This window comes from Anarrhichthys ocellatus, unplaced genomic scaffold (assembly GCF_004355925.1).
Source record: "Anarrhichthys ocellatus isolate YVR2014 unplaced genomic scaffold, GSC_Weel_1.0 scaffold4, whole genome shotgun sequence".
NCBI lineage: Eukaryota > Metazoa > Chordata > Actinopteri > Perciformes > Anarhichadidae > Anarrhichthys > Anarrhichthys ocellatus.
In genome coordinates, this window is record NW_022280034.1 from 12,980,219 (window position 1) to 12,998,950 (window position 18,732).

General features: G+C 42.8%; 1 protein-coding gene across 5 annotated transcripts in view; it reads left to right on the forward strand.

Moving 5' to 3' along the window:
• Window positions 1-2,651: 2,651 nt before the first annotated feature.
• Window positions 2,652-18,732, forward strand: part of mrtfab (myocardin related transcription factor Ab) — a 39,017-nt gene continuing 22,936 nt past the window's right edge. For 2 of the 5 annotated variants that reach the window (XM_031843030.1, XM_031843035.1), the window contains exons 1-3: window positions 2,652-2,743; window positions 3,382-3,443; window positions 7,217-7,407. In XM_031843030.1, coding sequence (XP_031698890.1) covers window positions 7,281-7,407 — 127 coding nt within the window. In that variant the 5' untranslated portion in view covers window positions 2,652-2,743; window positions 3,382-3,443; window positions 7,217-7,280. The other 3 variants (XM_031843031.1, XM_031843032.1, XM_031843036.1) reach the window with 3 other exon arrangements.

Sequence of the window (18,732 nt, forward strand, 5' to 3'; positions counted from 1 at the left end):
CAGTAGTGTTGATACTCTGTGTCCTGTCAGTAGTGTTGATACTCGGTGTCCTGTCACTGGTGATGATACTTTGTGACCTGTATCTAGTGTTGATATTCTGTGTCCTGTCAGTAGTGTTGATACTCTGTGATCTTAGTCGGTTGGCAATAGACTCGTGGTGACCCGTTGATTCCTGGTCCATGGCAATGTCTGTAGAGTCGTTCTCATTCATTGACTCATGAGGATCTGCGGAGTCCATATGATATTGGCCTCTGCCGTGACCTTTCCTCCTCCGAAAGACCCTGAAAGATGCGACAGATGTTAGTAAGACTCATTCATGTGAAGATTTATACAATGCTAACTACACAGCATACTACAAGACACAATATGTGCACACAAACTTACCTGTACAAGATCTCCCTGTAGGAAAGGGTTGGAGTTCCCTCCTCTGTGTAATAGCCAACCTCCTGCAGACGAACACTTTTCCTCAACATGGCTGGAAAAGGGTAGAAAGACAGAGAGGTGAATAGTCAGCAACACACAATGACGCAGCCAGAGACTTTTTTACGACAAATGGTGTATATTGTCACTATGAACAATAACGTAATGGAATGAATGACAGCTAGGAAATGCAATTAACAGTATACAGTATGTGCATTCGCCTTCCTTCTTCCTATCAGTAATACACAGCTAGAAGGTACATTAAACTATATAATACTAACATGAATAAAAACAAAAATAGGATGAAAGTATTGACATGTTTGTTGACTTGTACTGCCTGATCTTTCATGCTCTCTTCTTGATTGGCATGTACACAAACATATTGCACAGAGAGTGAGTGACAGACGGACAAGTCAAGGCTTAAAGCGGTTCAGTCTCAAGTTTTAAGACAAATCCTACATCAGACATTTTATGTGTCAAATGTGCAGCATTGCTGGTAACTTACTTGTTCTTCTGTGGTGGAAACACCCAATCAGTAGAAACCCTTGATGCCGTGAGCTCAAATGTTTGTTTCTTAATCAGAAGTGCAAACTGTTTGGTGTGTGTGCAAGCCTGATGACTAGCTGTTTAACTGGAATGAAGGATTCCATCAGTGTCTTCATGATTCTATGGGGATGTCAAAGAACATCTCAGCATTCTATATGCAAGTTAGGTTTAAATAGCATGAAACTGGCTCCTCCCACTTGACATAAATGAATGTATGGACTGAATGATTGATTTTTGACACGTTATCACTAAAGTTTTATCACTTGTATTACCGGCCCCATAATTTCGAGTTATTTCCTGCAAATTAACTGATTTGTAAAAACTTTTTTACAAGAAAGTATATAATATAACAAATATGGATACTTACGTTTTTCAATATTACTGTAAATGACAACTCAATGAATATTTACTTAAAATGGCAAGTTCTTTCGAAGAAATGCCTGCAGAAACTAAATCAACACAACTGTTTAAGGATTTTGTCTCCTTATGATTAGTACCTAATGTAAAGGTCCTTTGCACGAAATCATATGAAATCAATAGGAAATCACAGAACTGTTAATTAAAGTGTATTTTATTTTAGAACAGCAATACTTTCAAACAGTGAATATGTGTATATTCCATAACTATAGGTGCAATAAAGTATATCTTTACACTGCAGTAAAGTGTGCATTCAAGCAAGACACTTCCACGTCTAATCATCAAAAATGGTCCGTCCACGAAGTATTAATTAATTTGCCATTGTTCACGTTGTATGATGAACAATGTCAGTTTAGGGTTATTACCTAATATCTCATTGGTCTACTTGTGTTAATGTAGATGTTTTCTGCTCGTGTGAGTTCGTTGTTCGACAGCCAATGCTGCCTAAACGCGGTTAACGCTTTGTCTGCGTTATTGTCGCATTGAATGAACACGTGTAATGCAATTCAGCGCACTAAAACAACAGTGGCAAATTAATTAATACTTCGCGGACGGAACCAAAACACAGTAAGTCAGTTATTGAATACAGAAAAGCATGAAACATAGAATCGCAATTTACAAAACACTAACAGAAGGTCAATACATTATAACATTCAACAGTATATAGGAAAGAAATGCAAGGTGGTCGTACATTTAAATCCAGTCACTAAGTAATAAGACATAATAACAAACACGTGTTCAACAAATTTAGTAACCATTAAAAGCATTTTAAATGATTTGAACTCTGTGCTAATCTGAGGTGGCTTTATTTGGCGAATTGAACATGTGATTTAATGTTTTGCACGTTTAATGTTTGCACAGTTATTTGTGTTTGAAATTAAGAAATTAACAAGTCAGTTCGACTCTTTAATTAATAAAACTGAACCAAATCAGTTGTAGGTCCTTAGGTTCCGGGTTGCAACCAGTGATTTACAAACCTGTAGCTCTGCCTGCTGAAGTGCATGTAGTTTGACACTAGATGGAGTCAGAGACTGTGCAGGGGATGTGTGTAGTTTATATGCCTATATATATATATATATATACTTTATCTTTTCTTTCTTTAAGTTAAACGCTATACATATTTTATTAGAGACCCAGTATTGGGTATGATATATGCGGACATGCGGGGCTGTATTACCTCGTGTTACAAAATAATAATAGTAAACTGGCCGTAAAGGTGGTGTGAAGGAAGTGGGTCTTTGCGTCCCACGTAGAGGAGGGTTTTCCGGTTAAAGTTTCCTTTGTGACTCGGAAGTGTCGGTGGTATATGCCAACACCGTGTATTCCTACAGACACAACACAAAAGTGGCGACCATGAAAAGTAAGCGTAAATGCATACAGTAAATACGTAGCGTCACGGCATTAGCTAACGTTAGCTGAACAGCGACCCGCTGGCTAGTGCTTGGCAGATATGGCATGCTAACGGTAGCTATAGCTAACTTGGCGTGTCTGACTGTCTGCAGTCAGCGAGGATGCCGACGAGATTGTTCAGATGTAGCCAGCACCAACAATAAGGACGCCATTCTGTAGTTGGTAACATTTCATGCTCGTTGTGTCGTTTGTGTGCAATTGTAAATAGTAGCTTCACTTTAACTTGGGTTTAGAATGTTCAGGTTAACTCCCACCCAGACAGGCTAACAATAGCTTAGCTAGCTTGTCTGTGTTTTGGACAGTGACCGCAGTAGGCTGCTGCTGCTGCCCCATGGCATCTGAGGAGAGGCCTCCTGCAACGTGGATTCGTCTAGCCCCCATTATCAGCAACGTTACGCATTTTATTTTATTTTTTAACTGCATGTACTCCATGAGGGCCTTTTTTGCACATTATACTCTGATACTTAAACTGCCGCTCAGCATCATAATCCGTTGAATACGGGACCAGATTAGAGAAAAGGGGTTTTGCATGGGAAAGATGTCAGTTATTCTCTATTCATTATTTTATTTATTATTTGTCTTCAACAGAACCGTTCAAAGCTCCATCCTGCTGAAATGGGAAAACGCCCCTTCAAGATTGAGTAATACAGGTAAGCAACCAGCCAAGTTCCCATTAAGGTTACTTCATGACAGGCCAGGTGCGGGAACAACGCCTCCTCGTTACCTTTTAGTGTTGCTAACTGAACTGGTATGGCAATTCTTGGTGGTAGTTTTCCTGTGTCTGTCAGGACGTGTGCCTCTGTTTACCTGGGAAATAGTGATACATATCTGAAAGGCTAGTGGGGGCAAGTAGAGAGGAATGCTGGAGTCTGCAGCAAGAGCAATGCACCCAAACAGTACACGGTGCATGTTTGAACAGCTGCCTTCCTCTGGGAAAGTAAGGATGAGGCAACTGCTTAGTTTTTATAGAAGTATATGTCAATATAGGAGTATTGTGATGTCATTGTGTGTGTCACACTAATGTTTTTTATTGTATAAAACTGATCAGAATTTCTGAAGACAGGAAATAAGCATCTCAAAGTGATGTGTTGCACTGAGACTGAGATCACGTGTGACTTGAGGCCCTGCAAACAATTTCTCGCTGTCAAATCGCGGTATCTTGCACCGTTAATACGCACACAGTTTGTCCCGCTGGAGTTGTGAGTAATGCATTGTCCAGTGTTGGACAAGGTACTGGCTCGCCTAATTTCTCTGCAGAAATGGTTTGCCATGCTGCAGCTGTCTGACCCTTAATTCTTGATTTTAGTGCCGCTGAAGTTCACCGGCATGTTATTGCCTTCCCTTTCTAAACCAGTTTCCTGATTTGTTTTTCTCCGTCTGAGTGGAAAGGCTTGTGACTCCCTTAGCTAGGCTTCTTTTGGTTTATTAACATCTGTAACATGTGATTTCAAAGTGGTAATAATTCCAATCAGGCTGAAATGTACACGCTAAACTCATTTCTGCATGCTTTGAGGGTTTGCACATTCATGTCATGGCAGTTCGGTTGCAAAGTCTTTCACCACAGGATATCAGGGGAGGGGGACGAAAGATGACATGTTGTCTAATATCACATTTGTTTTGATATCAGAATCTTATCTTTATAATCTATCTAAGATCTATTTCATTCCGTACAGAATCACTCTCAAATACGTGTGACAATATGACACCTCATTAGTTGGGGAAGAACAATTTTGGGACTCAAACCAGTTCACAGGGCAGTACGGCTGCGTACTTGTTTTGTCCTTCGTGTAGCATCGAGTACAACATGGTATCAAGTTGGTACGATATCAGATATCGAGATCTGTTTGAAATCTTAATGTTTCCAACTGTAATTTGCGTATTATTCAGGGTAAAGTTCTTGTATGGCTATATTAAACTTTGGCTTTTTTGTTGAATAAAACAAAAAGAGCTTTTTAATAAATACGTCACTAGTATCCAAAAAGTTCGATGATGTTTTTAATGTGACATGATGAAATTCACAGACATCCCGAGGCCGGCAGCATCAAGTGTGCGTGTGGCGCGTCATGTGGTTAGTGTGCCGCTATTCAGACGGTTGATTGTGAGCGAGAACAGTGACATCTCAGACAACGCCGCCTCATTGTTTTCAGGCCCGCTGTGCAGTAACGGCAGAACCCCCATCACAACCCCACGGCTTGAAAACACATATTATGCAGAGAGATTTCAACACACACAAACCAGCAGCAGGCCTGCCTTTTGTAAATCACAATTAGCAATGTGCCGCCCAAGTTACTGGGCCTGTTCTGGGCCTGGTCGGAGGAGTGTTTAAACTCAACCTCAGTTGTCTCCAATGAGGAAATGTGTTGATTTCGTAGATGCGACACAGAACACACACACGGACACAAACATGCACATCTTTTATAGCTTCCTTTATTGGAAAACCCTCCATCTCTGAGGGTGAGCTGTCACACGGTTTAAATGTATGGAAATCACCCTGAGGTTGTTAAGAAGTAGAAGAAGAAAAACAAACCATAAACAGTTGCTGCCTTTCTAAAGCAGCGGCCACAGCAACAGTTGTAAAAGCTCAAACATGCAAATTCTTCCCTGATGGCTGATTTAATCAGGCGACTCTGTTTAATACAGCAGGTGTAAATAAATTTGACCTTTTCCCCCTCCGCACTAGTCTAAGCTCGGACAGGTACCTGCCCGTCTGAAGCGCGGTGCTGTTAACACTTTCTGGGAATAAACTGCATTGCAACACATGTCAAAAGTCCGACACATTTGGTGTCATTTTCATGTTACGTAAGTAGGACTGGACGTTTAATTAGAAATTAAAGACATTTCTCAACAGTTTCCTTTCCTCCAAATTAATAGCAGGCCTTTCTCACAGAAGATATTTTGACTTGTCACAGCAGTGAAAGCACGTTAAATGAACGATGGCTGAATTCCATTTAGCAGGTTCAGGGTCCTGCTGCTGTGCATGCTGGGTCACCTTCACACCGTCACGGTATATAGAAAGGAGCCAATGTAAATGTTGTTCGTGACTCCTGAAGCGCTCCTGCCGTGACGAGGCAAAAATGTGTGCTGTGACCGGGCCGATTCTGGGAAAGCTATTATGTAAAACCGATATTTAGTTATGAAAATCTGTTTGATACGTACACATAGCTCGATCGGGGTCTTTTTAGTAACAGTAGAGCACATTTTTATTGCCTTGAACATCAGTTCATGTATATTTTTGCAGATACGTCAGATAGTAACAGCGGAAGATATCATTATTAATATTGGGATAATATGGCGGTGGCTTTGTCTTTATATGTTTGTGAAACGTGCTGCTGTGTGACCGTCAACATTGAAACTTTTTCTGAACAGTAAGCCCCCATTTCAACTTTCAACTCTGCTTTAAACTCAACCTCAGTTCTCCACAATGAGGAAAGTGTTGATTTCGTAGATGCGACACAGAAACACACACACACACAAACATGCCCACCTTTTATAGCTTCCTTTATTGGAAAACCCTCCAGCTCTGAGGGTGAGCTGTCACATGGTTTAAATGTATGGAAATCACCCTGAGGTTAAGAAGAAGAAGAAAAACAAACCATAAACAGTTGCTGCCTTTCTAAAGCAGCGGCCACAGCAACAGTTGTAAAAGCTCAAACATGCAAATTCTTCGCCGATGGCTGATTTAATCCTCTGGTCTACAGTCCTGCAGAAAGACCAACGCAGAGTGCTGCTCGCTTTCCTGGGACTAGCCCGTAGTCTTGTTGCAGCCTGTAAATTGCCCCAAGTATCATTTATCTGTATTGTTTTTATTTCATGGCTTTCCGGATACATAACTCTAATGACTAGGACTTCAGAAAATAGACCCACGGGCATATTTACTAAACGTTACCACATTTTACACGGAAAAAAGTACAGTAGTCCTCCACAAACTGACTCAGGTGTGGTGGGGCCACATTGCTCAAGCAAAAAGTAAAATCTGAGACTTAATTTTCTAGGTCCATCTATGTATTTCATGCCTGTGCATAGAAATGAATAGAAAGACACAATGAGAATACCACAGGATGTCTGTGAAGTGATGCTGCGATGACTTGATGTTTGCTGTTTTGCATCAAAGACGAACACCAGCCAGCCAGCTTATACGCTCCATAGCTAGATCATAAGCTGCTTACCTGTCGGATAATTAAAAGCCAACTCAGCATCAGTACTTAGGTTTTCCAAGTCTCAAGTCCATGATGCACCCAAAGTAGATGCTTGATAAAAAAACTAAACCAAATCCACAGCACGTAGTGGATTTTATTGTTTATTTTTGTCAGAGAACCAGTTCATAAAATTCATAATTCCAGTCCATTCCTGGCAGTAGTTGTCTTAATATCACACATTTGATTCGTCCTTCAACTTTAATTAATGTCCTATTTTTTTGCCACAGGTCTCTCTCCATCACCCTGGCATCGCTACACCCACAGACAGGGCAGCAGCTGAGTCCCGGTAGCATGGAAGTCTCCGGGGCGCCGGGCCTGGTCCCGAGCCCTCAGAGCGAGGCGGTGACCACCGAGCTTCAGGAGCTGTCCCTTCAGCCCGGACCCATCCCAGCCCGGCCTCTGCAGGAGAGAAAGAACGGTGAGTCCTGTGTATTCATCGACTTTACTCTGCCTATAGGACCACTGTTTGTCTGTGCTGCTGAGTGAATGTACAGGAATCACTGCCATCGCTCTGCAGACGTTGCAGGCCAGCGGTCTTGAATTTAGGCTAACTAGAAAGTGTGTGTGTGTGGGGGGTGGGGGGGGGGTTAAAGTTAAATGTCACATGTGTCTGGACGTCTTGTTCACTGTTCAAGAAACACCAGACATGGAGATTCAAGTGGTCAGGTCTGTATATGTGTGTTTGTGTGTGTGTTTGTTTGTTTGTATATACAAGGCTGTGTGCCGTGACGTCTCCAGAAAGAAGGGAGTGAAGAAGCTGCTGTACATAATTGGCTTGCTCCTCTGCTCCGGCCTCTCGTTACAGTAGATTAGACCGGGCTGCACCGTTGCTGTGTAGACTCAAGACTCTGTTTTGTGCCTGCAGTTAGCTCAGAGCTGCAGCAGCCTCCTTTTGGTTTGAAGTATGGTGGAAACGCTGACTTTGCTGCAATCATGTATTTGGTATGTTTTAGGTCCACACAACCAAAAACAAGTGAATCGGAGTGTATGAATGAATCCAGTATTTGTAAGTTGAGCTTAATATCCTGGAGTCACAGCTGAATATGCATGGGCCTATAGAGCTGAACCGATTAATCGGTTTAGTCGATCAGCTATAACTATTTAGCTATACCACATTAGTTGTTTGTCTTTTTTGCAGTTGCAGTTAGTCTATGGTTTGTGTTATCTTTTTTTTTTTTCCCAAGCACAACTAATTGCTGGGTTGCAGATGTAAATATCTGTCTCCTTTTATACCCATAAAACCTGTTTCAAGGTTGTTTCCTGTTGTCATTTCTAAAGACGAGGTTGGTAAAGATCAAGACGAGCACCTTCAGTCGACTTTGTGCAGCTATGTAGTAGCTCGTGAGATCAAATAGCATCTTTCTCACCAGACCAAGTTCTACTAAACTGGTGGGAATGCACCCTCAGGTTTAAGCCAAAACTAAGGCGTATTATTGCACCCATGTAAAAGTAGTTACACATTGACATGAACTAGGTCAATAACATGAAGCTTCCAAATGTTACTTCCACACATACACGCACCTTGCTTTATCAGAACAGTCGGCCACATTGTCCATTGTGGCTAGCTGGGCGTTGGCCACTCGGTTTCGTGGAGTCCCAGTAGGTTGACCTGCTGCTCGTCAGACGGGGTTGGACCAATAAATGATTTACCATCTTTAAGAGGACCCAACAGTAGCAGACCGTCGTGCACAACTCGTACAACACAAATCAACGTTGGTAAAAGAATCTGAGATACAGTACAGCTAGCTTTAACCACGGCCTACGATGGGATGGACATAAACCCACGGGAGACTTTCTATATTTTACATGAATATTTCAAGTTACATCATTTCAGAAATGTTGTCATGTTCCTGTGACGAGTTCACCTCACAGAGACGACGCACACAAAGTCGAGGACTCTCCCACTCAGCCGAAGGCCACCACTCCCGGATTTTAACAACCCCTGCTCTTGTTGGCCGACATGTTTCATTATACTAGCCAGAAGCAGACGTGTTGCTGCAGGCACTCCTGCAGCCAGTCTCACATGAAGATGCTTTTCAGAGCGCTGGCGAGATGCGTTGCATGTGACTGCATGTTCGTTTCCACGCGCATGCATTTGTGATAAGGGCAAGAGAATGCAATGCCCACATAGTGAAGCTTATCTAAGCTTTATCTCTGACACCAGGTTATGCAATGAGTTTACTGCACAGGGTTGCTTCCTCAGTCACGGACCAGCGCAGGGAGATTCATTGATAAACACTTGTTTGTATATGTAGAGGTTACATGTTTTTCAGGATGAGGATCGGAGACAGATGTTCATACACACTTGTGTGTGAGAGTCAGCTTTGATTCAAGACATTAAAAGGCTGACATAACAGAGAACGGCCATAAAAGCAATTTACATTCCCCGTCATGTGCTCCCATCACAAAGTTGCCTCTGAACAGTTCCAGAGCAAACCGAGGCGGCTACGTTAACGTCACCGAGAGTGGGAGTGTTGGCCACAGAAGGAAGAGGAAAGGGAAGAAGAGAGGAGGGGGGAGGTCGTGTCTGAAATGGCAGCATTGCATAACTTCTCAGAGAGGGAACAGAAGGAAAGCGAGGGGAAATGCAAAGCAAGGGAGGAGGAAGTGTGTTACTGGTACTTGTGGATGTGAGGCTTGGCACCGGCTTGTTTTTTAGTTTTTTTTACTTTATAACTGGCTGAGAGAGTTGCAGAGGAGTGACTGAGAGTTTTTCTTTTTTTTAAAGTACATGAGAGCAGGAGCAAAACAAAGGTGTTGCAACGGAGAGATCGGAAACCTCTGGGTGGACCTTGTTGTTATCCCAGGAGCACAAAGGGGCAGACACACAGACCTACACACACGCCCTCTCCTTCGGGGCGTGCACACACTTGTAGACAGACACAACCCAGAGAAAGGGAATGTGAGGTGCACTGCTACCTGTGGAGTACCAGCTGCCGGTGAAAAGAAAAAACGTGTTTTAATGTGGCTTTCCTCTTGCTGGACTTCTCTTCAGCCTTCTGCCGCTGTTGTGTGTTTATTTTTTTTCCCCGCACTATTCCTTGTGCTTGTTTTGGGAGTATGAATCTTTGATCTTGCCGGGTGAATGAAGCCTCCCCTCAGCATGGTGCAGAGGAAAATGACTGTCACGTCAGGTAAAGTTCATTTGAGTGTGCGCCGTATTCTGCCTTCGTGTGTGTGTGTGTGTGTGATGACGATGAAAGTTACTTGTGAAGTGTGCCTTAAGCTGAGCTTTGCTTACTACAGGCGTGTGGTGTGAGCGCATGCATTGGGCAGTGAATGTTGGGTGAATTGACACTGCAGCTTTAAGAGTTGGTTTACTGTACCTGTTGGTATGAGAATGGCTGCTCTGCATCGATAGCTGCAAACAAATTAACTTTTAAACATTCTTTTCTGCACACGCGTACCATTTTAAATCACTTCTTAAAACACAGTTTTATGTTGGCATTTATGAGATGTCGTCGCTTTTCTGTTTTATTTTTATTTGTTGATTTTACTAAATTATTTTACTTAGTTTATTTTTATCGTATCGACTGTCTCACTGAGCTTTCTGTTATTGTTATTATCGCCTTGCTTTTGCTGCTTTGTCTGTCAAAGCACTTTGTAAACTCTGTTTTTAAAGGTGCTATATAAATAAAGTTATTATTTATTACTATCACCCAAACGTAATAGTATATTGGAAACTGATAATCTTGATCACGGCTTCATTGGAAGCGTGCATAATGAGGTTTAGCCGGTGCAGTGTAAAAGCAGTCCCTTTATCTGTCTGAGTTAGTGGCAAACTGACCAAACACCATGTAGTGTGTAAATGTAGTTTCAGGGTTTTACCTCAGAGTGGACCAGGCGGGGGTACCTTTTGTTATGTGTGTAAATCCGGTGAGGCCAGATTTGCGGGGAACACTCCTGAGCTGAAGTGGGTGGATGAGGGGTCAAAAGGTGCGGTTGATGAATTCTTCTTTTTTCAGAAAGTGAAAGTCCCGAGGACTGACTGTAGGCTGTCCAGGATCCAGACGGGGCTGGAGAGTTTGGGTTTAGCTGAGGGAGAAGGAAGAGATAACTCAGCCCGGTTAGTCACAGACTACTCATTTCAGTCAGAACAGATTGTTCCAGGTCACTACTACTACTACTACTACTACTACTAGAGAGCGGATTGTGAAGGATGAATGCAACATGACAGTTTCTGTGGTGTGTGCCAGGCAGCCCTGTCCTCAGGAAGCCTGAGCAGTGATTTTTAATCATGTGCCACTGCGGCTTGAGAGTCTGCAGGTTTTTTGTTCCAACCAACCGCTACGTCAGCTGATTTCACTGATTATTGCACCTTCTGTACAGAACGGTTGAAGGGACTAATCAAAGAAATTGTCTGCTTCAGTGTGTGGCTTGAATTGAAATGCCTGCAGACTCGTGTGATGCAGAAAGGCAAGTTTAAAATCAACTGGTCCAGACTCTGAATACGAGATCCTGGCTGTGAGTTTTTATTTTTATTGACTAGAAATGTGAACAGAGAATTGTGTGGCAAAATGATGATGATGATGGTGGTGAGGAGCTAGTTGACTTTGGGATTTGTCTGATTACATCATCCAGACTTGTAAACATAACGAGATAAAGATCACGTCCTTCTTCGTCCCCACCCTTGCATAATGACAATAGATGGGCCGTAGCTTTCCCTGCCATGTTGTGTCATCAGTGCTGGGCTCTGCTCGACGGGAGCCACGAGCGATCTGTTTGCCGTCAGAAATCAAAAAACGCTAAAGAAATCTGAGCACCACAGAGACGGAGGATTTTCTGCTGGGGCAGTACTTAAGATGCAATAGCCGGGCCGAGGCTAGCCTAGCCTAGTAGTGATTCACAGGGAGGCTGATGGTACTGTTATGTAACAGATTGGGAGGCTGCCAGCAGCAGAGGCCCAACAGCACTCTGTCAGGCTGAGAGTAGGAGGGGAGAGGAGAGGGAAGACTGAGACAGAGGGACTGATGGATAGCAAGAAAGAGGAGAGATGGAAAGCGAACCAGGGAAATGTAAAGAAGAATTGAACAATAACACCATAAAAAGCGCTGTACGACACAGGGAGGGGAAGGAAGGGGAGGTGTGTTCCAGTCTCATCCAAACAAAGCAGCTGCAGCAAACATAATCCAGCTGCCTGTCACTCTGTCGTGGCATTAGATAATCTCCATGTCCCCAAGACAATTAAAAACATGTAATGACAGCAGCATATTGTTGACCCATTATACTTCTAGTTTGAGTGCATATATCGGTACGTGTATTTTATGATGACAGAATGTCTGCGTGTCGGACCATGTTAAACTGCAGCTCAAATCTCAGCTCTCTAGTGACATTACAAAACAGTCTGAATCCAAACTGGAGAGAAAATGTCGTAGGTTTCGGAGAATGTAAACAGTCTTCAATCTAATAAACATACGCGCAACATATTTATGCAACTGAGGCAAGTTTTGCGAGAGGCTTAAATCTTAAATGTGTCCAGCACTCCACACACCCACAGACTACACATGACTCACCAGTGCACACAAACACACACACACTTCACAACTCATGTCGCCGCTGAGACCTGGACATGCACTCACAGGCTTTTGGTAGCCTTCTATTTTCACAGTGTGCCCTGACTGCACGGCATTGCAACAAGCACTATCAGACTCGCATCTTTTGATTTGTGATCCGGTAAAACTCCTGGGAGATAATGAGAAGTGAGCAAGCGCACACCGACCGGCCTCGGATCTGTAGCCCAAAGCTAAAGAATAGCGCTTAATCCGCTTCGTAGGTCTGCTAGTAGCAACAGGAACGTGGTGCCTACACCATCCACAGGTAGTACAAGCCCACTCATGTAGCTCAGTGATCTTTAAAGACACACACACACAAGCACACCCACTTATTGTTTTAACATGCAAGCAGCAGTCTTAACACATTCAGCATGGAGCAGCTGAGCATGCAAACACACATGCATCAGATATCACACTGCGTGCTTTTCTACTTTTGTGTATAACACCTGTAATACTTTTTGGTGGGTGGTTCGGGCAGAGCTTCAGCGCACACACAGATATGCACATTAATCATCAGTGTTAAGTGGAAATTCATGCAGCATCCTGTGCAGACAACATGCTACAACATGATGTTTTGAAATCCCGGCAGCCGTCTTGCATTGCATTGTAACGAACGCAGCACAAGTTGTAATGCTACCGCATGTTTTTTATTGAAAAAGTACTGGATTTACTTTCAGCGTTTTGCTTTTAACAAAGAGTTTGTTGCATGAATCTAAATACTTTACTACTCTGCTGTTAAGCTAACTTAACCCAACACTATCCCACTACAAACCTTCTACTTGTATAACGTGTGAACGAGAGTTTCTCACAGTTAAATGTTTCTTCTGTGACAGGTACACACCAACACCAACAGAAGACATGTGTCCTCTAGTTGGTTTACTTTGTGCCTCGTCTCCAACTCAACACAGTCTGGTGTTTCTGAAAAATAGAACAGCCACTGTGAGTCACCTGCTAACACCAAGCAAGGCGCACTTAGCGTTAGCTGATGAATGAAGCAGAGCTCACTGTGAGCCTGTTGTGTGTTGTAGGAGTGGCTCAGAGGCCAAGCCATGTGCACGAGAAAATTCAGTGTTGTTAACAGCATGAGGGGAAAGCAACGCGGTCAAGTTGTACTTTATTTGGGCTACAAGTCAAATTCAAAATGTCAGAAAATCCTTGAAAAATAGTTTGATGTCCCAAGTAAGCGTGCGGATGGAGCGGTGTCTCTCGCCCACAAACGGGAAACTTTGTTGATAACAGTAGATAGCATCACCGGTGTCACCAGACTCTAGAGATTCCAGGCAAACATGGCCACCAGTGTGTGTGTGTGTGTGTGTGTACACTGTCAGAGCAAACTAAAGATCACAGCGGTGTGTGCTTGCATTGAGATGCTCGTGGTCATCAGGGACTCGTAGTCATTCTCGTGTTCACATACTCTTTTGTTTTTAGCCTCAGTAATGCGACGGTAGCTCTGTAGAAACAAGCCAACCTCCGTGTTTTGTGTCGTTAACGGGGGTCACTGTGAGGACACGTTTGTCACAAATAGGATAAGTTGTCTGTCAGATGCATCAGTAAGTGATATTTATCAGCCAGATCTACAAGCGCCACACATGACAAATCGTCCGATAGGGAACAAAAGTTTACCAAAAGTACCTTGATCAGATTGATTTTGAGTAGATTCCCGTACATGGGGAGAAGCAATGAGCATGGCGGAGGGGAAAGAATTTGTCAGAACCTTTTCCTTTATTCCTGCGACATCTTGTCTCATATACACGTCATTTAACGTCAGCATCTCACTTAAACACTCACATGAAAAATGAAACCTGTGTGCCCATTAAAGGTCGCTGTCTAATAAAAACCCTGCCATTTTGGTCACTGAAGCAAATTCACTGCCAGGCTTATATTAGATGTTGTATACAGAAAGAGGAGAGGAGGGGACGGCAGGAAGAAGAAGAGGCCTATAAAACCCCAAAGAGCAACCGGAAGGAAAACACACACACACACATACAGTGTAAGAGAGACTCTCACATCCAGGCCAAAACAACACACACTCTGTACACATGTTCTCACCCTCACTTTGATTTTGTAGTCTTTTCCGTTGTGCTAGTTGGCTTTCGCCTGATTTTTTTTTTTTTTTTGGATTTTTTTAGTCTGCTCAGGAGTCTGTTGTTGTCAGACTGAAATGTAAACCAGTCGTAAAGGAAAAAAGAAATCAGTGTTTCCTCTCTAAGTGGTGCAGGAGGTTAGGAGGTTTGTTCCAATAAAGAGGATTTTGAGATGTTCCAGTTATGTAACAGTCTGTGCAAAGCCGTCATCACTGGACAGGGAACACCCCTCTCCGGCTCTGTTTTGCTTCTCTCTCACCCTTTATTCCTCTCTGAAAATCTTTCTTTTGATGACCATCCTCCCCTCCCCCCCTCCTCCCATTCCTTGCTTTCTGGTTTACTAGGAAGATTTATGTTACCAGATGCTAACAGCTGCCAGCTGGTCTATGCCTCTCCTTTCATTCAACACTTGGGCCCTAATAGATGCTTCTCTCTCCTTCAACAGTATACAATTAGGCCATAGTTGGACTGCTTTTAAATGATGAGGTGTGACACGGTGACGGGTGCTACTGCAGCACAGTCAATGGTCACTCAACAAAGAACCTTTGACCACGTAGAGGTCTTTACTCACAACATTTAGCAGTATTCATGTGGCTTTAATTTCCCACAGTGCTCTGGGTGTTGTATCCTGTTGTGCAGAAGGCTCCGTTGTTATTGGTGTGCTTATTTCAAGCTTCTTGAAACCTCACGATCCCTGTGATTTTTTTTTTTTTTTTTTTTTTTTGTTTTTTTCCCCCCCTTTAGTACGTCAAATAAAAGCGACAACTGCTTGGTCCAACACTTCACTGCAGTTAGATGATACATAAATTGAGTCAAATATTCAAATCCGCAGTGTTTCCCTTGCACTGCAGCTGGATTCACGGGAATCGCATATGCAAAAACACATCTTTTCAGGCTTCAAGTAATGCGTTTGTGTCTGATAAGCCAGAGCACAGACCGACCGGCGTCCTGTGAGGAGCTGCCGGCAGCTACAGGGGAGGACTTGCACGTACGAGACGACGCAAAGAGGCGACTGTTGGTTCAAAACAACATGGCGACTCCGGAAGAGGTTGACAGAGATGCTGCAATAGCATCAGTTATATCACAACTGGAGCGCACATTGCCGTGAAAGAAGAAGAGCAAAGAATGTTATCGAAGGCTTTTCTCTGTGAAGATGTGTTCGCTCTTCTATCGACTGGCTTCGGTGAGAGTTTTGACAGATTGTTCATCCAATCATCCAATCACCTTCCAAGTATTTTTTTGGTAGAATAAAACATGATTCCTCTTGAAAACAAAACGTTAAGTGTGGCTTTGGGTCAACGAGGGATTATATATCTGATACCCCAGAAGGACTTGTACAATTGCTTCATCTGCAAACACATGCAGAGTTGGCTTACAAGCTTCTCGTGGTGAGTTTAGAACTCTTCCAGTACAATCGCAGAGTATGCTGCAGTAAGTGATTAAGTGCTGGCTTGCTACAGCACCGTTATGTTATGTACATCAGGTTTCTTTCTTTCTCTGTGATTACACACATGGCTACCAGTCTCCTTGGTGTGAGCCCCGTGCTTCAGATACTATAAACTACATTCCTCAGGCTGTCTCTGTGCACTTCAGTGGCTCAACACTGATAAATCACAGGCCTGATGTCAGTGTTGAGTCACTGACCCTGTTGAGGGGGGGGGGGGACCAGGAAGTAAAGGAAAAAAACACCTTGTTGTTTCCCCTGCTGGATTGTTAATGGCTGATCTGATTTGTGGTAGACTGGCAACGTCACCCGGTTGGTTTCTCAGCAGTTCACGTTGTGTTTGGTTAGTCTGTTTGACACGTGCTTTATCCATCTTACTCGAGGGTCATCGGTTCAAAACCCACGATATCCTGGGAAAAAAATCTAAGTGGGGAGTATTGCTGGGCGTATTGCCAATATGTAACCCAAGTTAAGTTTCTGTACAGATAACGAAACAATACCTTTCCTGACTCCTTAGTTTGGGTTATATCAATATTTTGAATCCTGAACAGAATATGCTGAACTGCTCTATGTATCAGTTAAATAGAAAACGTTTTACGTGTAGCATAAAATTAAACGTTTCCTCGTTTAAATGAGGTAATATCTGGTCAAAGAACAAGTCTGCCAAAGAACTTTGGATATACCTTTCATTAAAAATGCTACTGACACATTTTGGTCACTAAGGAGAGTGAATATGTAATGTTTTCCCTTTGGTTTAAAGCTGATGTCATGGTACACCAACTCTCTTTAGACCTTTGGGTTAGACCACAGGCATATTGTGAAAGAGATGCTGTTTTCCAAAGTACTTTCATTTATTGACCCTGCTAATGTTCTAGACTGCCAAGTGCAAATATATGTGCCCAGGACTAATCAGTGGTAAACCTTCCTTTAGCAAGCAATCACAATATCTGCTTTGTAAGATCCGGTTTTTCATCATTAAACACAAGTTTGTCTGCCAGTAAATATAATGAATAAAATAAGTGGTGCTACGACCAGCACCATGCTGCTGGTATCGTAGATTTACTTTTAACTGGATAGTGACATCAAAAAGCATTTTTTAAATGTTCTATTATCTAATTTAAGTAAGTGGAAGTATGACAAATGCCATGGAGGTAGAAAGGGATATTAAATCATAAACATTCCCAGCTATGACTAGACGAGGAGGTCTGAGTGCAGCCAGGAGCCCAACATAGATCTGGATAGTGTTTATAGAGCATGTTGTTAAGTTCCAGTGGCAATTATGGACGGAAACAGTTCCTGAAATGTTCCTCATGTGTGGTTCACCTGAAACAGGCTTGCCTGGTCTTGTTTTTTAGTGATGACTAGGGGAGTTTTGTGGAAATTACTAATTGTTGTGGGAAGGTTAATGGAATGTGGTGGGGTAATTGTTTTGGGCAGGTCCTGGCGTAGGACACGCTGTGCCAAAGAGGGTCATGATGTTCGACGCCAAGGATAGAAAATAGAAAAAATTTAGGCTGCAGTCACTTTTTCACATTTTTGAAGATACAAAAAGCAACTTAAAGCTCATATTTTGATTGGCTATTTAATTTTGCAGCTAATGTTTGGGATGCCACAGCAAGTCGTGGACAAAAAAGTGACGATGCCCTGTGCACGGTTAAACTTGGCATCAAGTCTGACATTCCCAGTCAACACTTCTCTTTCCATTATCTCCTAAATTATTATATACTGCAGTATGTTCTGATTGTAGAAATGACAAAGCACACAGCCAGTGCTGAAACATTCAGACCAACACTCTGTGGCGGTTGCTTGTATGTTACTCTTGATTTTCACCTGCGACTATTGTAAAATCTCAATAAGCAGCATGATTAGATGTCATTTTAACAGAAGACCACCAATGTTTTCGCCGTTTATGCCCCCGGGGATCCAGGTTGCAATGACCGACTGGGAGCTGTGGGGGAGTTTTCTGTTCATTTACACATCCACAGGAAGTCTTTGAGTCACTATTTCTGCAAGACATTCAAACAGTAATTATATCCTGCCTGCAGTGTTTTCTTTTTGTTTCATTACCAGAAATGTTTTTCAGACCCAGATAAAGATGTCCAAGGCCAAATAGCCTCACTGGAATGTTCCCAGAGCCAGAACCATGACAGCTAATTTCTCTTGCTAAACGTTAACATCACTGCCCAGTGTAATGGTCCTGACCAGAATACTCGACACAAACAGCATGCTGAAAAAACATCACATAGTAGTGGTACATTTTCAAAATGGCAGACCTCCAGGCAATCGGGCAGTCATACGTAATAGTTCAGAGTCTTTGTTCTGTTTTCAGCCACGCAAGCAGCTCTATAGATGCCAATGTTGTACAGTTGGTTCACCGCTTTGGTTCCGACTGAAATAATTTAATAACGGTGCCAAGAGGATGACTAAACATGCTAAACATCACCAAGTTAGAACTATCATTGCGAGCATGTGTTAGGCACAGCTGGGCTTTGAGCTAAATGCTATGTGCGGTCACACAGAGCCGCTAGCACGGCTGTAGGCTCTAATAGTTCCTAGTTACTTATTTAGTCCTCTAATAGTTCCTACATCCTTAGTCCTCTAATAGTTCCTACTTCCTTAGTCCTCTAATAGTTCCTAGTTACTTAGTCCTCTAGTAGTTCCTA